Source organism: Polyodon spathula, chromosome 26 (assembly GCF_017654505.1).
Source record: "Polyodon spathula isolate WHYD16114869_AA chromosome 26, ASM1765450v1, whole genome shotgun sequence".
In the NCBI taxonomy this organism is placed as follows: Eukaryota; Metazoa; Chordata; class Actinopteri; order Acipenseriformes; family Polyodontidae; genus Polyodon; species Polyodon spathula.
The window spans coordinates 11,181,745-11,203,780 of NC_054559.1; the positions used below are offsets into that span (position 1 = coordinate 11,181,745).

The window sequence follows — 22,036 nt, forward strand, 5'->3', positions numbered from 1 at the left end:
CACTATATTTTCGCTATGGCAACATGACTCAAGGTTGTGTGAGCTTCTCAATAGCATTTGTGAACTTTCAAAAGAAAACTATTTCAAAAGAAACCTATTTCAAAAGAACGACGTTCTATTTACCAGGAGTCTGACGCATGTTTACAAGGGCTGCTAGGTAAAATAACAAAGGTATCATTAATTTTTTGATAGATATATATATATATATATATATAGTGACGAATTCTTGCTTCTGGTTGCACTCTGACTGTATAGTATAGTCTTCCACACACACTACCAGGTGTGTTCAAATAACAAACACTGACAACAGTGTTACAGTTACCCTCCATGGGTTATATTTATTTTAGACAAACAAAATCAAATAAACAAACAAAGCCTAACCCTTTCTTGGGTCCTAGAATAAACAGGACCAGGCTAATTCTGCTTACCCTGAAACAAACATTCCATTCCACTTTAAAGTCCTCTGTTACCTCAGTGTTTGGTCTCTTCTCTTTGTTCTCCCCTCTTCCTACCATCTCAACTTTACCAGCTTTAACTGCTAGATAAATTAAACAATTAAGACCAATTGATGATCACTCCTGACATAGGTATGCTCCCCAGGGTCTTAAAGCCTTCAATAGCCTTTCTAACATAATACCTTATTTTCAACAAAACATAACATAAATCCAAGTCTGTGATTTAACCTAATACATCAATTCAGTGGGAACCCATTTACATTAATTTATTAACTATAATTTTGCTTTTAAACACATTACATTATTTCACAGTTTGTTTACTACCCAGTTGGTTTATGTTGTCTTCACATTTTATTATTTTAGTTTTCTTTGAAACCATCACCACAACTTTTATCCAGATGGAGTGTGCATTCTTTTGCTCTGGAACATACACTCCATCACTATATATATATATATATATATATATATATATATATATATATATATATATATATATATATATATAGATATATATAGATATAGATATATACTGGAAAAAGCAATGCCACTACAGTGAAATTAATATTATAAAGAAAAAATGACTAATTAATTAAGAATGCACAATTAAGTATGGACAAGAATAGATATCCATTAATGTCTTTGTAAACAGAATAATCCCTTATAACAGTTTACTGCAGTATTTTTTTTACCGCATTTCTGCACTTTTGCTATGATTCATACTATGCATTTGCCATAGTTTACCCTGGTTTGCCTGATTTTTAATATGCTTTACCATACCTCTCTATGTTTTACAATGCTTACCCATGCTTTACCACGTCTTCGCTGTGCTGTACTATGCTTACCTATGCTTTACCATGCCTTTGCTGTGCTGTACTATGCTTACTTATGCTTTACAATGCCTTCGCTGTGCTTTATTACACTTTATGTTTTTGCTATGGGATACGTTTATAAGGGATTGTTGTACAAGATCTCAGCTGTTTACAATCTGCTAAGTAAATGATTAAACCAGGATTTTTAATTTTTATTTATTTTTTTGTCAGTTAGCTCAGGAGACAAAAATCTTTCATTAAGTGCAAAAGCCAGAGAAGGTGAGTGTCTGCTGTTCTGTTACTAATGAACACATTTATTGTGTAGTTTCTATGAATCTGTCAATATATAATATATTTTTGATTATTTACTACCAATTTGTAGGATGATAGTACTGGGGTAGTAGACTTGTCCATGTAAATAAGACAGTGTTAAGTGCAGGAGTAGCTAGGGGCTGTAGTCAATTATACCGTATATGCCTCAGCTACACTCATCTCAGATTCATAGCTTTAATAGTTTACAAGCTTTAGATCACAGCAATAGTTGACATGCTGAGACGAGATTTTGAAACCTTATTATTGGGACCCCTCGCCACTTCACTTTCATTCCATTGAAGTTCATTTTGCATTCTTTATATTGCAGTGGCCGCATCTGAGGCAGCAAACTGTCTTCTTCATCAAAGAGTCACTCGCTTCCTTTCTAGTATGAAATTCATCAAAGAGAGATGAGAAAGGCAGGAAATGGAGGAACATTCTGCAGTATGAGCTACCTTAAGAACTAACATGTCCACGACATGACCTGAAACATGTTCCTAAATCATTCTGATTTTCACATAACATCTAAAGTCTTGAGTTTCAGGCCTGAGTTTGATTCCTGCTTCTTTTAACAGACCTGTTTGTTGATTAATTAAGTGACTAGTAGACCACTTTTTACTGAATGGATTACACTGTGTAACAAATTTTTTTTTTTTTTTTTTGTTCCTGGGTAGTAAGTGTTATTTCCTAATTGCTTATGCCTCAAAAGTATAGAAAATGGCTGTTATTCCCCACAAACTTTGCTTTTGTGACCAGGACAGTGATATTTTTAAATATCACTATTTCCAATGAGAAAACAGGAGCTTTTGTGTCTTTTTGTTCACATAAAGTCAGAAAAAAAACAACATATGAATCCAAATTAACATGTATTTATACTAAAGTAATACAAAAATGACTACAAAAGATTTAGAAGTGAGTAGTTTTTCATAAATTTACAGTATAATTGCAAATCTCAAAACTACTCACTTCTAAATCTTTTGTAGTCATTTTTGTATTACTTTAGTATAAATACATGTTAATTTGGATTCATATGTTGTTTTTTTCTGACCTTATGTGAACGAAAAGACACATATTTTGAAATATCACTGCCCTGGTCACAAAAGCAAAGTTTGTGAGGAATAATAGCCATTTTCTATACTTTTGAGGCATAAGCAATTAGGAAATAACACTTACTACCCAGGAACAAAAATTGTGTTACATAGTGTTATAGGTGAGATTTGGGAGGAACGTGGACCCACCACCAGCTTTGAGATCTCTAGCCAGTGAAGCATGGATTTATTGCGGTTTAAAATTTAGAGCTCTTTCAGCTCAACAGAATGCTGATGGTTGTGAAGTTCCAGAGACTTCTGGGCTTGGTGGCAGCAGTCTGGAGAAAATGGCAGGACCGGGCCAAGGTGCTCCTAGTAGCCCCTTATTGGCCAGGAGACTCTGGTTATCAACCCTGATGCAACTCCTGAGCACCCAGCTGTGGAGACTGCCCAAATGCCGCAACCTGCTCAGTCAGGCATGGGGGACTTTATGGTGTCCCAGTCCATCAAATCTGCAGTGCTGGGTCTCACCCCGGAATGGCTGCATTTGAGCTATCTGGGTTTGCCCAATAGGGTTGTCAACACCCTACAAAATGTCAGAGCAGGATATATTGAACATTCAAAGTGGCTTTCTTGCTTGCAAAAGCCTGCTTAATTTTTACAGAGGCCAGGACAAAGGTTACACTCCATACCAATCCTGTCTTTTTGTCTAAGGCGATCTCAACATGTCATGTCAACCAGTCTGTGGAACTGGAGGCTTTACATCTATCTCCTTTCCAGTCTGACAGGGAGCGCCAGGTCCATACATTTTGCGCAGTGTTGGGCCCTAGAATATTATGCTGACAGGACGAAAAGTTGGAGGCAGTCCAGACTATTTTTTGTCTGGTATGGGACTAAATCCCGTGGTCAAGCCCTGTCTAAACAGAGGCTGTCCACATGGATAACAAATAGAGTCAGGACTGCCTATGAGCCAACTTGCCCCCTCCAGAAAAACTCACTGCCCATTCCACCAGGGGCATGGCAACTTCGTGGGCTTTATTCCAGCATCTGTCAAGGACATTTGCAATGCAGTGGTGTGGGCTACTCCTCATACCTTTACTAGGTTCTACAGACTAAATGTGGATCCTCAAAACCCTGGCTTTGGAGTGTTGAGGGAGGCTTCTGAGTCAACCCTTGCAACACAGGCATAGAGGTGAATTTCTCCATTAATTTTTTTAGCCCTAGCTACTTGTTACTGTGGTTCCATGTGGTAAGGCACAAGGCAGCCTCTCGGCTTAGCCTTGTAGCATTCCAGTCATTCTGCAATATTGCCCTTGTGATGGCTTTGGTACACTTACCTATACAGTAATGGTTACATTTTGTACTTGAAAGGGAATATTAGCTTATTATCATAACCCTGGTTCCCTGAAATAGAAATGTAACCATTAACCTTCAAGGTCACTGCATCCATGATTGCAGCAGGCTTGAAGGGAAAATGATGCGGTCTGTGAGCGCAGTACTTTTATGACCTCAGGGGCCGGGTCACGGCTGTGTCACTGGTTCTGTGAACAGCTTTGATATATCTTATTCAGGTTTTGGGTCTTGAAAAGGTAAATACCCACACGATAATGGTTGCATTTCTATTTCAGGAAACCAAGGTTATGCTAATAACCTAACGTTCCGTGTTTTTCAAACCAGCTGTGCATTTATAATGGATAGCAAGCGTGCCAGTAAATTAAAATTTAAAAAAGTAATGAGCAAAATGGTATAGTCTGCTCGTGCTTTGTTACCGGCTGCAGGTGGGGTTCCAGTGTGCTGGGGAGGTGAAAATGTAGTGATAAAAAGATCCTGCCAGGATCCACACTGACCGGAAAGGCAAACAGAGCTGAACTCATTAAACTCAGATTTTCCAGACCTTTAATTCCGTGTACCTGTGAAAAAAAGATTTTGTCTATTTTGATGTCTACCAAGCGCCAGAATTGCCATCTGTGACACTGCAGCAGACCGGAAGGGTCAGAGGACTGCACAGACACTTGGCTTCAGAAGACAGGACTACTCATTTCACTACAACTGCTTGCATCAGAACTTCAGGAGCCCTTGATTCTGTCTACATATTTAATTTTTTTTTTTATATACATAATTTAACAATGAGAAGTTTAGAAAAAGCCGAGACATGTAATGTCTGAGTGGCAGTATTCTTAAGTTGTACTTACATAGGTCTGTGACACTGAATTTCAGTTAAAAAAAGCCTGTCAAACTGCAGTACAACAACCTGATCCAAAAGCCCAACTCTGGACTGTGATCGTAATGGATTGAGACCTTGGCACATGAAACTTCTGTTCTAAGATACTGACTTAAAGGACTTTGACTCAAGATGACATGTACAGTACACTGATTGCTCCATCATAACAGGGCTTAGTATCACACTCACAAGTTATTAAGTCATTTGTACTGAAACGGCTGTGTTTTCACCTTGATAACAACGTGTGACCTTAGCTCAGCCCAGCTGCTTTTTTTTCTCATATTAGTAGATGGCAGGTGGTCACCCTGAGGGTGCTTCATTGAAGTTTCTGTTTTTGGAAAGCACTGGAAGGGAGTGCGCTGTTGCTCTCAGAAGTGACAAAATAACCTACCAATTAGAGCTGAAGCAAGCTCGCTTTTAAATCAACATTTATCCAGCTGAGTGCATTCTACTCATCAAGTCTCGATAACATCATAAAACTCTTACCAACCAGTTTGTCTTTTCCGTTATTAGTTTGGGAGTCTAATTTCTGCTGGAACCCCCTTGTCTTTCTATAATGTACCGCCTACATGCAAAAAAAAACCCAAATCTGCTCTTGATATTATAAAAAGATCCCTCTGCTGTCAAGGTGCATGTACAGTAAAAGCTAAAGAAATATAAGTGCCACTTTTGGTCTTGCTGGATACAAAAGGTAGAGGGATAGAATGGAAATTAGAGATTTCTTTGTTAGATATTGAAGTGTTAGCAGTTACCAGTACATATAAATAGGCTTGAGCCAGAGGCACGTTAAAACACTGTCACTGCCATTTTAGAGAGTGTTAGACCTGCGATGGATAAAGTCATTGCCTTACAAACTGTGGCTTTCCTTTAATTCCCATCTAGTATTTCAATCTGTGTAATTCCACATTGAACAGACAGTGCAGAGTGCCCAGATATAAAAGAGTATAACTCACATTGTTCAAGCTGTTGAAATATGCCGACTCTCAAGCAGTAATGGAAATCTATAATGAACTATGAAAGCTGAGCTCTCTGCTGGTTGTTTTTTCTTTTTTTTTTTTTTGGAAGGTTCTGCTCCATTTCTTCACCAATGCCATCTAAAGAGAATCCTTGAATATGTGTAGGTTATTGATTAATTTATTCTAAAATACAATTAACTATTTAATTAATATCTAATAATTGGGATTAATACCTAACAACTTCAAAATGCAAATAGCAGCATACCTCTAATTATATGACAATGGAATCTCTATGACATTCACTTTCCTGTGATAACAAAATGCGGCACACAAAGTATCATTGACAACAGAGCAGAACAACTCATTTGTTGGAAGTCAGATTTAGAGCAAAAACAGCACAGAGCTGACTCTGTTACTACAATTCAGGAAAGACCAAAACACTTGACATATAATAGCAGTAACAAGAGGAGCATTAGAAGCAACCTTAGCGACAACCTTTTTGCTATCTCAACGCACCCCGTATATATCACATTAATAACCTCACTTGTATGGCTGCACACAAGTAATAATATTCACGATTCCTAATTTAAGATGATTAAGAGCAAACCATCTGCAAGAGAGAAAGCATTACAAGCAGGAGCAATCCGATTCTTGTCATCAGCCCCAATAAGCAGCTTGTCATTAATGAACCTACTTTCACAAATTAACTTCTAATGGGCACTTGTCCATTCCTTGCTACAGCTCTTACTTGACAACTAAAGAATAATAACAAAGAACAACACATGTGTGCTCTTTTCAAACCAGAGATTTTTATCATTTTTTTTTTCACTCTCATGAACCCCCTGAAAATCAACATCAAATATTTCCTGTGTCCTTTAGTTAATTGTAACGCTCTTTTGTCTTTCAACAGGCTCGTACTATTTCTGAATACTTTCATTCGCAGTGAATTCCCCCCAAGGAATTTTACAGAAACACCGAGGGACCTGTTGTGGCACTGGGAAAACCACATAGTATCTAAAAATGAATGCTTGAGAAGTTAAAGGAAAAAAAAAAAAGATTGTCAGGATTCTGTCAAAGCCACACCACAGAACCTCGCCAAAGAACTTCAGTCCAGGGACATTTTCCAGCTATAATTTCCATTCTGTCCTGAACTGTCTAAAACATTATTGGAAATTGCTGTAACTCTTATGCATTATAGCTGTTTTATGCTGGAGGTCCTTGAGTGGAACTTGGTGCGGATCCATCCTGTCACACTTAAAACATCAAACCACTCAAGGGACTGTCTAGATGATTTAACATTGGGTAGATAGTACAGGAAATATGACATAATATATATTCTGATATTACTAACTGTAATGAATAAATTACCTTGCTATAAAAACACATGTTGTGTCATTACTGCAAACCTCCATATAAACTAAATAGAACCTTAAAGAAAGTAGTCAAAGAGATGTGCAACTGGTGCAATTGACAGGGGACTTAGATGCCCATCTACTAGTAAATCGATGGGATCACAGCATGATATGATATTCTTGTTAACACTGCTTCAATTTGCTTTTAATTATCCTTTTGTGAGTCAGGTCTGGGAGGGTTTAGATCAATTAATGACTAATGCAGATTTTATATTATGAAGTCAGAAACCTATTCATGTCTGCACAAACAGCACCCCTGTGACCTTTGAATGATCTTTGATGTACCATCAAAACTAATCTTTTCATCTGTAAAAAGATACCAGCACAGTGATTCGCATAAGTCATGTACCTTTACACTACTTGTTGGACGGTAGGGTATGAAGAGGGTACAGGACAAAAAGATAGTCAATAGGGTATGGGGCCACCATGGCAAGCCAGAATGACACAACGTGGTTCGACTGTAGGGTTTTGAAAATGTTTGGTGCTTGCTGTCTCCATTCCCTGAAGGGAAGTTGGTGTTGGAAATCTGCAGCAAAATTTGTTCTTCCAGAATGGCCACTGAGTGATTACTGTTGAGGCTGTGACTTGAGAGACAAGCATTCTTGTGCAGTCTTGGATAAGGAAACTTCTGCTAACCCAAGCATCGGAGATCAGCCTTCTGTCAGTTACATGTTAAGAATACAATTCTGGAAATACAATTTGCAAAAGGTTAATTAAAATAACTCAAAATTAACCAACTCAAAAGTATTTAGAGTTTTTTTCAGTCTAACTTGTTGCTTTGGGCAAGTGACATAATGGTGTGCTAAATGTGACTCCTCTAAGCAAATTTATTCCGCCTGTCTCTTGTGAACAAATCATCGCACCTTCTGTCCAGTTGGGAGCTACTGAGCATTTGAGTGTTCACAGATCCAACACTAAAAGCTCACAGAAAGCAATGTCTGAAAAGTAAAAAAATATATATATCTTTTTTCTGTATCTATGTTTGTAAATTATATTGAGTTTCTTAGACATTTGCTCTGGTCCCAGATTTGTTTCAATATAGTATTAAATAGTATTTGAAACTGAAAATTAAGAGCCCTCTTTTCAAAATAAAGAAGAAAATGTCACCTTCATAAATTCTGCTGACCCTTTTCTCTGTCCTTTCTATGAAAACATTGTAATTACCAGAATTTTTTAGGGAGGGGAAGGATATCTTTGTCTGCAAGTGAATCTTTAAAAAGTGTTTACATGTCAGTTTTTGCCCTTCTCTGTGGGGTTCAGCGACTGAGACTCCAGGTGCAGCTTGGCAAAGCAACGAGGTCAGCTGTAGGAGTTGTGATTTGTAGCCTCTGGAGGCGTGTCACAGCTCACACGGCACAAGTGACCCTGTCCCTCAGAGAAACACAGTGCTGTGTGTTCATCACCTTGTTCTCAGTGGATTACAGGGAAGCATTTATTTTATATGCTAAGATACTCTTACATGTTTGATCAAATAGGAAATTGTACATGTAATGTCTTCCTTGTCAATAATAAAATCACCTAAGAATTCCTAATTATTATTATTTGTTTATTTAGCCTTTATTCAAGGCGACTTACAGAGACTAAGGTGTGTGAACTATGCGTTAGCTGCAGTCACTTAAAACAACATCTTGCACAAAAGACAGAACATAAGTGACTTGCTCAGGGTCACACAACGCATCAGTAGCTGAACCAGGATTTGAACTGGGGACCTCCTGGTTATAAACCCCTTTTCTTTAATCACTGTACCACACAGCCATACAATTAACCATTTACTGATCATGAACATGTTAATAGGCAGTCAATAGAGATTCAAAATGGTGGTTGTGTGTGGACCTTGATATTACCATTGCAAATTGTATGATCATGTTCCATATTAAATGTGTTTATTAAGACTTATATTGGAATTATTGGTTGTTCATTATGTGACTGGACTTCAATAAATGTTTTTTTTTTTTTTTTTTTTTAATAAATTTATCATTTTTAAAGGGAGGAATTCAACCCATTATGTATGTATATATATATATATATATATATATATATATATATATATATATATATATATATATATATATATATATATATATATACAGATATTATAGATGTCTGTCTGTCAACAGGTAAACAGTAAACTGAACAGACAAATTTTGCTCTGGGGGGAGTTTTAAGCTATAAAAATATAATTTGCACATTATTTAATAAAAGCCCCTGCTGTGAATTTGCACCTCAATGTACATATAAGTAGCAGCTCATCTGGCAAAGGTCAGGCTGGCTTTGTAAGCACATGGGATGGCAATTACAATATCGAGAACCAGGGTGGCAAAGCAGAAGATGAAGGCACGACAGAATAATATTTGAAAAATACACGTGCTTCGTTTTTCAGACATGCTCTTTTTGTTAATTAGAGTCTGTTTGACTTGAGCGAGACAGAATGCACCTCATTTCTACAGAGAGGGGGAGACAATGGAGTCTGGACTAACATGAAACAAAGAAACAGAAAGGGCCTTCACACATAATTAAGGTGATTTTTTTTTTTTCGAACAATAAAAGTAATTTTGCATCACCCTTCAGATCTCATTTTTGTAGAATTTCTAGTTAAAAAGCAATAGGAGTACTATTAACGATAATGAAATGAAATACTATATCTTATACTGAACTTTGCTAAGAGAAAGTGTTGCTGAATCCTACATGTGAATCCAGGCTTATCTACCAGAGGCAAATCAATAAGGACCAAGTTTTGCTCAGCTGTTCCTCCATGTTCAAAAGTAAAATAAGGGTCAATGCCTGTGTAATATCCAATCCTAAAATCCAAGGTGTTAATCATAGTGTTACAGAACATTTGAATGACATAAACAGCGGTCGATTTTAAAACAGCTGTTCTAAAATGTAGAAATCTGCTTTTGTTCTGCCCCATTCTACCATACTTTTAATTGGATTGAGTGATGTTTGAGGGTGTACATCACAAACACCAGCAGGATTAAGAAAGAGATAAAAGAGTTGATCAAAATAGAGCTGAAATATACCTCTCTCTCTTATGGTAGATGGGGGAAAAAAGAGCCCTGCCAAGAGACTGAGGAATTAGGTAGGTAAGGAATTAAAGACATTGTCAAGACTTTGAACATAACACAAGAGCATCTTCATCAACAGAATATTCTCATTGCGTCAAGAAGCGTATTGGCCTTTAATGTACAGCAGTCACAGGGTGCTGTGAACTCCATGTATGAGGCACATGTGATTGTACAACTTTAATTGCAATCTTACAGTATGCACCAATTTCAGTGCCCTAACCCCCTTAACACTAACTCTAAACCTACCCCCCCCCCCACCCCATTTTCTTCTCAATTTGGAATGTCCAATAGTTTTTGCTCCTCACTGCAGCAATTGGAGAGCTGAAGGATCAGCGGGCGTCCTCCGATCCCAAGACCAAGCCAGCTTCCTCTTTTACACCCAGGAACTCGAGAGCGGATGTCAGCAAGCTACCAGCCTCTGGGGGACAAAGGCCAGGTCACGGGGCACCTGGCCAGCAGGGTTCGCTGTAGCACGATGAGGAGAAGCAGTCCCTGCAGATTTTGCCTCCCCAACCCACAGGAGTGCCAGAGCCAATATGACACTCCCTTCAGAATTCCCAGAGAAGACACCCAATTTTTTTTTTCTGATACAGTTGTGTACTTACATATATCATGCAAAAAGATGTACACGTTAAGTACATTGTAACTATGCATAATAACATTGTAATTGTGTACGTACACATGTATTTACTATGTAACTACTATGCAAATACATTGTAAATAGAGATACTTCATTTAAAGTGTTACTCCTTTTTGTCCCATTTTAACATTACCTGACAGTTAATGTGGGATTTAGTTGTGTTTTAACAAGATTTCAACTGAAAGTTCCTATGTGTTTTTTTTATGCAGTTGTGGGTTACAAACCTTGTTATTTAATCCTTCTAGTTTGGTGGAAGCGATTTTAATCATTACATTTACGCTACCTGTCCCACTGCATCGCTGAATGTAGATTCATTCTCCTGGATTAATAAGAGATTCACAGTGTGCAGGTGTGAAATACCATTATCTTCTTTTGTAGCTCGCTTCCAAGACCTGTTCTTCAAAAACTGTTAAAAAACGAGTGTTTTATTTTCTATTAACTTTGTATTAAGTGAAAATTGAAATACTCAAAAAGGAAACCATCACCCTACAAATAGTTGCCAAACAATAAATAAAGTAACTTCAAGAAAAAATGTAAAGGGGAAAAAAAATCACATTAATAACAATATATATACAAGTTCCACCCATGAAATTAAAAGTTGAAGTGTCAAAACTTTGAGTTATATGAAATTAGAATTTCATACAGTATATGCAAAATTGATTGTGCTGGTGGGGGACAGCCAGTGGAGATTGATATCAGAAAGCTTTGCATGCACCTTTTTTTACATCTATTTCCCTTTCAGGCATTCTGCGTTGTGAATACTGACTGGGAGCCAGCTATTGTGTTGGATTTGATGTAGAACACTCCCCTAGGGAGTCTAAAGACATTGAAATGCATTCTAAATAAGCAACAAAGTAGCTGTCACAGAGAAGCAGGCTAACATGTCCAACAAAGCATAACACATCAAATGTTTTATTTATTTATCTTTTAAATGAAGTAGTGATGATGACATCTTGTGCGCTGCCCCGTTAGATTTCATTATTTGAGTAACAGAAAATGAAATGTTTATCCGCAACTGTCTCACCTGGGAGTTGTAGAGACTCTTTTATTACAAAAAAGTACAAAATCTTCCAGCTCAAACCTTGTTGAATTCAAAATTAATTCCCTCTGTGTCTTATGTGTCTCATACAAACTTTGTATTGGTTCAAGATATCAAAAAGAGGCATCTTCTGGACTCTAACTTTATTCATTTTTCTTTGGTCTGAATTTAGTTTAATTTTTTTGTTTTACATAGCATAATTGAAAATACTGTTCTACATAATCATATTCAGAATATGGTGCATTACACTTAGAGCTGTACAAATATATTTATGTAACTGGTTGTGCTTTTAAAAATCTATGAAATTGTGAATAAGAGATTAAGGCTTTTTTATGTTCTTGTTGGAATCTCTTATATAATTAATTACAGAAAACACATCAAAAACATATTCTTGTACAGACAAATGCATTCCCAGTTCAGTTTATAATCTTTTAAGACTGAGATCACACATGTTAAAATGTTTATTGGATAATACTTTGAAGCTTCCCCAGGATTAGAATCCCACAGTTCACTACAGAGATGACACATTTTTAAGGAAAGGGGAAAAAAAAATTCATATCAAAAGGATTATAGACAGGTAAGACGCATAATCACATGCAAATATAAATGAATTTGACTACTTAGATCACAACAGGTTCTATTTTAAATAACACTGTCAAAGTGTTATTAATTGCTACTCAATAACTGTACAAAGGGAAACTGAGGGACTGCATTGCTTTGCATTGAGTAATTAACAAATTTTATTCAATTTAATTAATACATAACAACTTCAAATTTCTTAAAATCAATTACTTGGATAATACGAGTATCGGCAGACCCCTAACAGAAAGTATCCCAAATAATACTCATTATTATCATCTTCAGTAATTATCAATATTAGTTCCACCAGCCAGCTGTTCAAGACCAAATCCTCCCCTTATTGATTACCCTGTTCTTTGTATTAGTTTTGTTTTTATTATCCACAGAAATCAGAAAAAAGGCTGAGATGATTATAAAGCACTCTGCATTTAATGTGAATGATATCTTTGTATGTGTTTCATTTCTTCTTTTCATTTGTCACATTCCCTGTCACTGCAAGTCTGTGGAAATGCTTGTAATAGGGTTGGGAGGGTTTATCTGAGAGACATTATTTGACCTAAATTCACACTGCACGTCACCACAGCAAACAGGTTCTACTTGATGAGGCATTTTCAATGTGTTTTTATACAGTACTGGTGTGGTAATAGGAAATAAAGCAATCACTTGATCGCAAGATAAGTGCAGTGAGGCCTTGACAGGTGGGTACAATTCAAATAAATGGGCCTCCCACATAAAGACGTATTCAACCAAGCCACTACTTCTTTTGTGGTTTCGTAAACATAAGAAAATGATTTTTCTCTTGTTCAATAAATTGGGATTCAAACTCACAAGAAACAAGATGTGCAAGCCATCAAATCGCTTTACTATCCAACGGCCTGCAGATTTCGGTAAACCCTGGAGGTCAAGCCTTAAAGTGTCACCTTCAAAACATCCTAGTGGCTCTAATCCAATAATCCTCAAATCCTGTCAAAAGCTGTGCTCACAAGATCAGATACTGTTGTACTTGTGACTCCAGCTGATCATTGCACAGGAACTTCAGTCATCACTATAGTGCTCTCAATCTCTGCTTTTGTTCCATTTAACACTGTAAATCCATATTTGAAAGTCATTTTATTTTCCATTTTCAACTATGCAATTATTTCTTACTCTTTCTAGCACAAATCCAGCATGATGATTCATGTTTTATGGTTCAATGATTCTCTTTCTGTCAAGGATGATATTGTGTCTTGTTTTGGTTTTTTTTCTTTAAATAAAGCTGATGTTTACAGTATGCAATATTATTTTTTTGTTTACAAGGGTGACTTGGGTAACCATTAACTTGCTTTATCTAGGACTGATGCTGTATATCCGAAAACATGTCTTCATCTGTGGCACATTGCCTAAATACCAGCCCATTTCATTCATTAAACAGTGACAGGTGCTTTTCAGGTAGAAACATAGCCTTCCTGAAAGTTGGTTACAGATTGTGTTGAGCAGAGGAGTATCTGAGCTTTTGAGCACATAATCCCCAGAGGACATCAACAAGGCTAATAGGAGATTGAGTACTTTATGATTATACTGACATGCATACACCCCCACACAGCACTGAAAGAGAGCGTAGAGAGATGTCAGTGTGACACAGAATCTGTTTTCAATAGCATAATAACTTGCTAATGTGCTCCTTGACTCCTTGATTTCTTTAGCTCAGCTCGTGCCCTGGTATTCTGGGTTTGTAGTGTGGTGCTGTAAATAAAATCAATGAACTAGAGACCACATTAATAAACACTTCATCTAAAGACAACGATTTTTCCCAGAACAAATAATTAGCAGCCTGATCGGATTTGCTTCACTTCCAGGTGATGGTTGTTCTTTGAAGAACCTGCTTTGAAGATGTTTATGCAAGGCAAGCCTGCTGGTTTGCTGGAAACCCTGCCATGCTATTGATAATACCCAATGACAGGGCGCCTCTTTGTTACTCATGCCATGGAATCGATAGCAACATAAATTACATGAAATTACAGTACTGTATAAGGCGCTTCAGCTGTAAGAAAACATGTCAACATGTTTAAATCCACAAATAATATTAAAGAGGAACAAGAAAATAGGTGTGATTGTGCAATCCAGTTGTACCCACAAGAACAACAGCAGCATGAATTTAAGTGTTTACTATAGCTTCTAGATTGCATATATTATTGATGGTTGTGAAGTGCAATGTAAAGTGATAATCAGGTTTCTGTGTGCTATTCGTGTTTGGAATGCAACCATTTGCGTAGGAAAGCAATTGATGGAAGCAATTAACAATACAATCATTAAAATCTTTTTTTTTTTTAAGATTGATGGTGTAGTTTTAAATGTGAGCCATCATTTCTTGAATGCTGTAAATGTTTATGCTCACCAATAAGAATGCACTTCTCTCCACATTTGTGTGCTTAAATACCCTGCATGTGGTTTATTTTAGCCAGACTTTTATGAATAACCTATTTAAAGTTATAAATCATAAAACAAACTATATTAAAATGTCCAGTATGACCCATATGCAACATATGGGTTTCTTGAAAGATGTACTTGGAATATCAACTGTATTAAAATAACTACTTTTTAAACTCAGTACTCACAGCATGAAAATACCAATGTTATCATCCTAGACAGGAGTGCTATTCTGAAAATGAATTCATTCAAATGTCACTAGTTTGTTTGTTTGCTTTTTGGCAATCATTTTTGGTGTATTTGTCCATTCTCAATACTTATTGGAAAGTCAGAGCTTGTCTGAATGCATGCAATGTATTTGTTATATTAAGTGAAGAAACCAACCCCAACCTCCACTGGGATTATTCTCATTGCTCTGTACAGTTAATAATTGTACTAAATTTTTTTGCACGTTTCTGCCATCTGTGAATGATGCATTCTACCACTACAATCAAGCTCTCAATAAAACACAGAGCACACAATGACCCCCAAACTGGTACCTTGAAGAGAACCCTTAATTATTTCACATCATCTTTCTGTTTGTCTAAAAGTGAAGGTCAAGTGTGTTCAGATGTTTAGAACACAAAGCTAAGAGCTTGGTGTTGATGTAACTCTGTGTTACAAAATAAAATGAAAATACTTTGATTAACAGAAACACACATTATATATTCATTTTGTCATATGCAGTATTTATATGTAAAGTAGTATATTATTTCAATAAGCCAAAGGTTGTCTTCTTTCATGAGCTACTTACTTAAATATTCCAGTCATTTTGGATCTAAGCAAAAAAATAACGTAGCTATACAAATATGAATTATGTTATAATATAGGCTAAAGTTATAAAAATTCTACACTGTATTGCAATTTACGTTTTTATGAGGCCCCCAGACTTTCCTGGCCTTAACCCCAAACTTATTGCTTGTACAAAAATGGTTGGAAAGAAAAGGATGCAAACTACTGCGTCTAATGGACTGTAACTAAAGGAATATATCCAGATATACAACTTTTAAATAATGGTAGATACATGAGTCTGCTGGAAAGTCATTTCCTGTGTCTGCCTTGGCAAACTGCTTACATCAAGGGTAGCAATAATGCTTTTAGGCACTAGTCTGACACAAAGGTGATGAACAGTACAGAAGCAACTTGAATTATAATAATAATCAATATATCTGAAGAGAAGTCAATGGTTGATACACACAATCACACAAAAAGAAACAGCACAATGTAGGAGTAAGAGGTATAGGTGATTTATCTCATTCATTCTGTTTGTAGCAATGATACCATGATAGTGTATTCCATGCTCAGATACCAAAACACTGCAACCTATGTATGGAAGTGATTGGTCTTCTTTTCCCATTTTCTTCCCTTGATACCAGGTCAATAGTTGTGGAGCTTTGAATACAAGTCTCAGGTGGGATATAATTCCCTGGACCTTCCAATCCAGTCTCAGTGCAGTCCTCCTCCATTCAAGGTTTCACTCATCCAGAATGATTTGTGAATGGATAAAAGGGGAAAATAAGTAACAAAAATAAATAAACAAATAAAACCAGGTAAATATATATATATATTTTTAGATACATATTGGATAGGATACCCATTTATCATCTGTAATCCATAATACAACTCAATTAATGGCACTTGCTTCTCCTCTCCCCTCCCTTCTCCCCCTTCCCCTCCCCCCTCACTTCTCACCTAGGTATTTCACCACGACGTAATGTGATTTGAGAAGCTTATTGAAGGCAGATTAAGCGTACCAGAGATTACACCTGAAGTGATCACTTTATTTTCCACTATTATTGCACTATTTATATTTTGTCCTTCATCAGTAGGTAAATCCGGGTCAGCTTTAAAAACACACAACAGTAGCTGTATTTCGAAACATAGTTTTTTAGGCCACTCCCTGCTTATATGATTTGCTTGTTTATTGCCTTTAAACCAATCACACACCTTTAACTCACCTCTAAGCCTCTCTCTCTCTCTCTCTCTCTCTCTCTCTCTCTCTCTCTCTCTCTCTCTCTCTCTCTCTCTCTCTCTCTCTCTCTCTCTCTCTTTTTACTGGAGCCACACTCTCTAGGTCTCACAAAACAAACTGTAAGGCAAGTTGTGTTCTTTGTCCAGGAGAAGTCCAAGAGAGGAATGTTTCCTTAGCGCAGCAGGGCACAGATATTTAGTGACGAGATAAAATGCTTAATGCCTCTTGCTGGATGATGGCTAAGACAGCTGTACTCTATTATATGTGGCACTAGAGCATGTCGGCGAATTGGCAATTGCACTAGGGCTGTAATTTGTCCTGACAGATGACAGTATTTTAAAAACCATGCATAGGAATGAACTCTTCATAAATATTATTCTGACTTCACTCCACTGAATTGGCCCCTCAGCTTGAATTACAGCTTCATTTCTGAAAGAAATCATGCTATGAATACTTGATGATGTTGCATTAGGTTGTGTGAAGACTTCTTGACAGAAGATAATAATTTAGGTATACAACAAGCAATGCATGTACCAGTATATTGGGCTGTCAGAAATAGCGTGAGATTTTGAGGGACAGTGGGAGTGGGAGTAGTCTGGAGTCGTTTATTGCTGCTTTAAACATGATGCCTGCATCACTAGTTTATATGAGCTTTATTCCTGCTTAAATGCGCTTTTGCTGCCAGGCCCACAGTGGGAGGGCAAAGCATGATCTATTCATCCACAGTTCCATCTTGATAGTACAATGAATAGAAACAGGGGACAGACTGCTGTCATTCAAAGGAATGCAAGCCCTTTTTTCCTTTGGCATTGGACTGTTTTTTACTAATTTTTGTGGTTGTCAGTGTTTTTGTTCAGTCACAGAATTGTTTTGAGCCTGTTTTGTAACACGGTGACTCTGTGAATGAGATATGAATCTTAACCGGGGGGGGGGGGGGGGGGGGGGGGGTTAAGATAAATTAGTATAATATAAATGTAGTGTGTTCCTCTTGGGATTTAAGATTTCTGTGTCAAAATATTTGTCTGCTTGACTTTGTGAGGATAATTAATGAAGGCTATTTTTTCTTTCACCACTTTAAAAAGGGTTCTGCACACCCACACTTAAGGTGTATTTTAACCTGAATAAACCACAGCGGAACCATTAGTAGCCCATAGTTCAGTCAGTAATTGCCACACAATGGATTTGAGACTAATATTTGTAGAATGGTATACAATGGTACTCAGATCACTTATAGCAGCCCTGTCATATCACTATCTTAATAATTCTTGCTTGTGTAATAAATTCACTTGTTTTCTTTATTTACGTGATATGTTTAATTTTATTGACACTTTGTTTGCACTCATCCCCCTGACAATAATCGATTGATTGGAGGTAGTCCTTTTTAATTGGATGATTGTAATTTGAGGGGACATTTTCAGAGTACTTGGGTGCTGGAACATTGTGAAGGGGAGAGGGATAAGAAGCAGAAATCCTGTTTATACTGTTGGTATCCTCATAAAAGACAGAGAAAGGGGAATTTGTGATATAGAACATTGGGATGTATGTTTGCTGGTAAACTACAGCTTTGCTAAATTGCTGAGCTGTTTCTTTTATGATTCAGCCAAATTGTGGGTAAATATGACTGGCTGCCCCCAATATTTTTAATTCAGCCTAGATATGTTTTAATCGTGAAAACCTGTTTGTTTTTTTACTGTCCTTTTATGCTCGACTGTGACTGTCTCTGAAGTATAGTCAGACCAGAAGGACCTTTACCATCCTTTAGGAGTAAATTATTAGGTGTGAATAAATAATAATATGCCAACACCTATATTATGATCACATATGGTTTATTAATTAATAAAGTCAGTAGAAGCAATAATTTCAGTTTTCATATATTATAAGTAAGGGGGTGTGAACAAGTTTTATAATCTCTTCAAACACAATAGCGCAGTTACAATCTACAGTAAGTAAAAATCCCATTGGAATCAAAGGTAAAAAAGAACATCTTAAAGTGACATCAGCAGCAATATTCCGGCTCTTCTGACATGCTGACTATAAATGTAGGCCTCCTTACTCATCTGCATTGTTGGGTTTTTTTTATTCTTTTGTATAAAAAATAAGCAAAGCCTTAATCATGAATGGGTAATATTAGCAGCCATAAAACCTTAACCAACTAAGCTCATGATGAATATCATAATCCTAAATTACGGTACAATTACAAAAAGCAAACACACACTCATTTAGGAAACCATAAAGCAGAATGAGTATTTACAATTTATAGTAATTATATAAGTAATTCACAGATCTTTAAATTATGCTTTGGCACTTAGTACTTGAGAAAGGCCATTCAGAAAGGAATGAAAAGCATGTCTCTGGAATTGCTATTTAAAAACAGGCATTCCATGTGAAACCAAATTAGCTCAAGTAGAATATAAATATACATTAGTCTTTTTTTCCCTTCTTTTCTTTCAAAGCTAAAATATTATCTACATAAATAAAATGGTCTCCATCTGGCAATTCCTAAAAGTGTATCTGAAAGTATTTAATAAATATTACAGTATTTAAATATGGCATAGCTTTTTTTTATATACATAGACTGACAGAACCCCCCACCAAAAAAATATACTGCCAGAAGAAAAAAATATATATACACTGTGTGTGTATATATTATATATATATACCACAACACACAGTATATATATATATATATATATATTTAATTATTAGGGAAATGTTAGTACATGCTTTTCTCCAGAAGAATTATTTTTGTAATAAGTCTTATTATTCACTAAAAGACTACCCAGATGTTGAAATGTGAAGCTGAGATATGCTTCTCAGATACATTAGATAAATACCCCCCTGAGACAGGATCTGGATTGGATACTTCCACCATATGTTGTAATGTGTTGAATAGCCAAAAGATGGTGATGGTGTGCAGTCTTATTACTGTCCAGTTGGAGGTTACATAAATACTTACACCAACTCCACTGAAATAAATGAATGGTGGATAGAATGCAGATTTGGGTGCCTGTATAAGTGCAGCAACATTCCAACCCTTAGCTTAAAGGATGGTTCACACTTCAGTTGTGTGAATGTCACTGAGGGCAAAGTCTAGTCTCTCTAGTCATGTCACTGTCTGACTATCTAAAGGAGACTAGTGGTTAGAATTGTTCTCAACTGAAGTATGAACAAGTGTGCATCTTATGGGTAATTGTGCACAAGTATAACAAACAATGCTGTTTTGATTGGAGCATTGAAATCCTTAAAATGAAAGATTACATAAATCTTTTGAATATTGAAAGCTTGTACACAGGAAATTCTGTGCTTATGGTTGATTCCTGTTTTAATGTACAGTCACCCTCGACGAACTCGACTGGTGGATAACTCAACACCTTCGCTTGGTCCTGAATTTTCTCCCTACAAAATATACTCATCCTGCCTCTTTAAAATGTTATTTCAAAACCACACTTTACTCATAACTCGACACTTATTACCGGTACCGAAGGGATACAAACTACTAAAAAGACTAGTGGATTACTCAACATTGTCGTTTCATGTGTCTGACTGGAAATGCATCATTCATTCATTCATTTTGAAACTTCCAAGTGCAGCTGGTTACAGGTTATGAAAGTGAAAAGTGAGAAGTGAAAAATTTGGTCTCGTTCAATTGGTTTTAAAGCTCAGGTTATTCGGGGTGACACGCTTGTCAGCAGAACTTTCAAAACGCGTGTTGTTGCATGACAAACAATCGACAGTGCTTGATTTCTGTGTGAAAGTGTAAGTTGTTTATTATTGTTTTTGTTCACCGAGTTAATTAACTTTTGCTATTTAAGCTGTCAGATTAGACAGTACAAGGCAATACCTAAAAGTATAGTCAACAGTTTGTGGTTGGATTGTTTTCATAAAAATAACGCTGTAGTTATTTTATTAATTCTTATTTCAATCGAACTGTACGAGTTGTACCGAGTTTGTACAGTACTGTATCCTGTAATTGATTCATTCACTGCAGTTCTTTTCATAAGAACATTTAACAAAATAAACTTGTACATATTGTAATACTGTAAACATGTGAGTTCTGACAATTATATGCATGTCAATGCCATGGCTCATGTGCACCCATGGTTAACGTGACACCTTGGATAAGCCAACACTAAATGGCATCCCCGTGAGGTGTCGAGTTAACCAAGGACAACTGTATTTGATCACACAGTAGAGGTTTGAGCAATATAACACCACAACCGCGCCACAGTCCCATTGCCTCATTCCTTTCCCAAACTTCAGGAATTGATCTTGGGAAATCCATGCAGGGGCAAACTTCAAGGAAGATGGTCTCCACGGTTAGGAGTCGTACAGTCGATCCTCGCACATTTCCAAGGCCCACTTTGTCGCTCCTCCGAACACATCTACATTGTTGTCGACCCAGGGGATGACGTTGCCGGGCATGTTGGAGGAGCAATTTGCCATGCTCATGATATCCTGGGCTTTCAGGACCCGGTCCCAGATGTTAAATTGAGTCATCTCACCAACAAAGGCTTGCGTGGCATCAAACCTCCCTCCAACAGTGTCCTGTGAGGGGGGAGGATACATTGCATCCAATCTGACATTTGAAAAGTCTACTAAAATGACAACTGGTCCATATATTTAAAAAAAAAACAACAGAAACTAATTTAAATATCCAGTTACACACTTACAAAAAGATCAGGCTCCATTTCAGATTCCAGATTCCATTTGTAAACACTTACAGACAGTATTTTATTCCATACACAGCCTAAATACTAATTATAGAGTATATCTGCATGTCTCCTTTTGTGTGCTGGCTTTAATTGTTTAATTGTCCTTTCGACATGTATTATTTGTATTTGTCTTCATCTACAGTATTTTCACAACAAGAGAGTCTGAGGTGAGTCTATGGTTTACATGAGACTTCATCCTGTGTGAGCTTTTGGGTTTACTTTAATCTCAATACTTTTGTTTATTCATGCATGTGCCCACACAGTAGAGAGGCAGTACACAGAACTGCATCCCATTTGAATAATTCACCATGTTTTTAAAGACAGCAAGTGCTTAGGCAGGCAGGAACTATGTTGCGTGACAAGACATTCTCTCTGTGGCTTACTAAAGCTG

General features: G+C 36.8%; 1 protein-coding gene across 1 annotated transcript in view; it reads right to left on the reverse strand.

The window, feature by feature from the left end:
* Positions 1 to 20,911: 20,911 nt before the first annotated feature.
* LOC121300996 (neuronal pentraxin-2-like) overlaps positions 20,912 to 22,036 on the reverse strand; it is a 6,305-nt gene continuing 5,180 nt past the window's right edge. Inside the window, exon 5 of the mRNA XM_041230053.1 lies at positions 20,912 to 21,478. Within this exon, the coding sequence (XP_041085987.1) occupies positions 21,251 to 21,478 (228 nt within the window). The 3' untranslated portion in view covers positions 20,912 to 21,250. The remainder of the gene's footprint in view (positions 21,479 to 22,036) is intronic.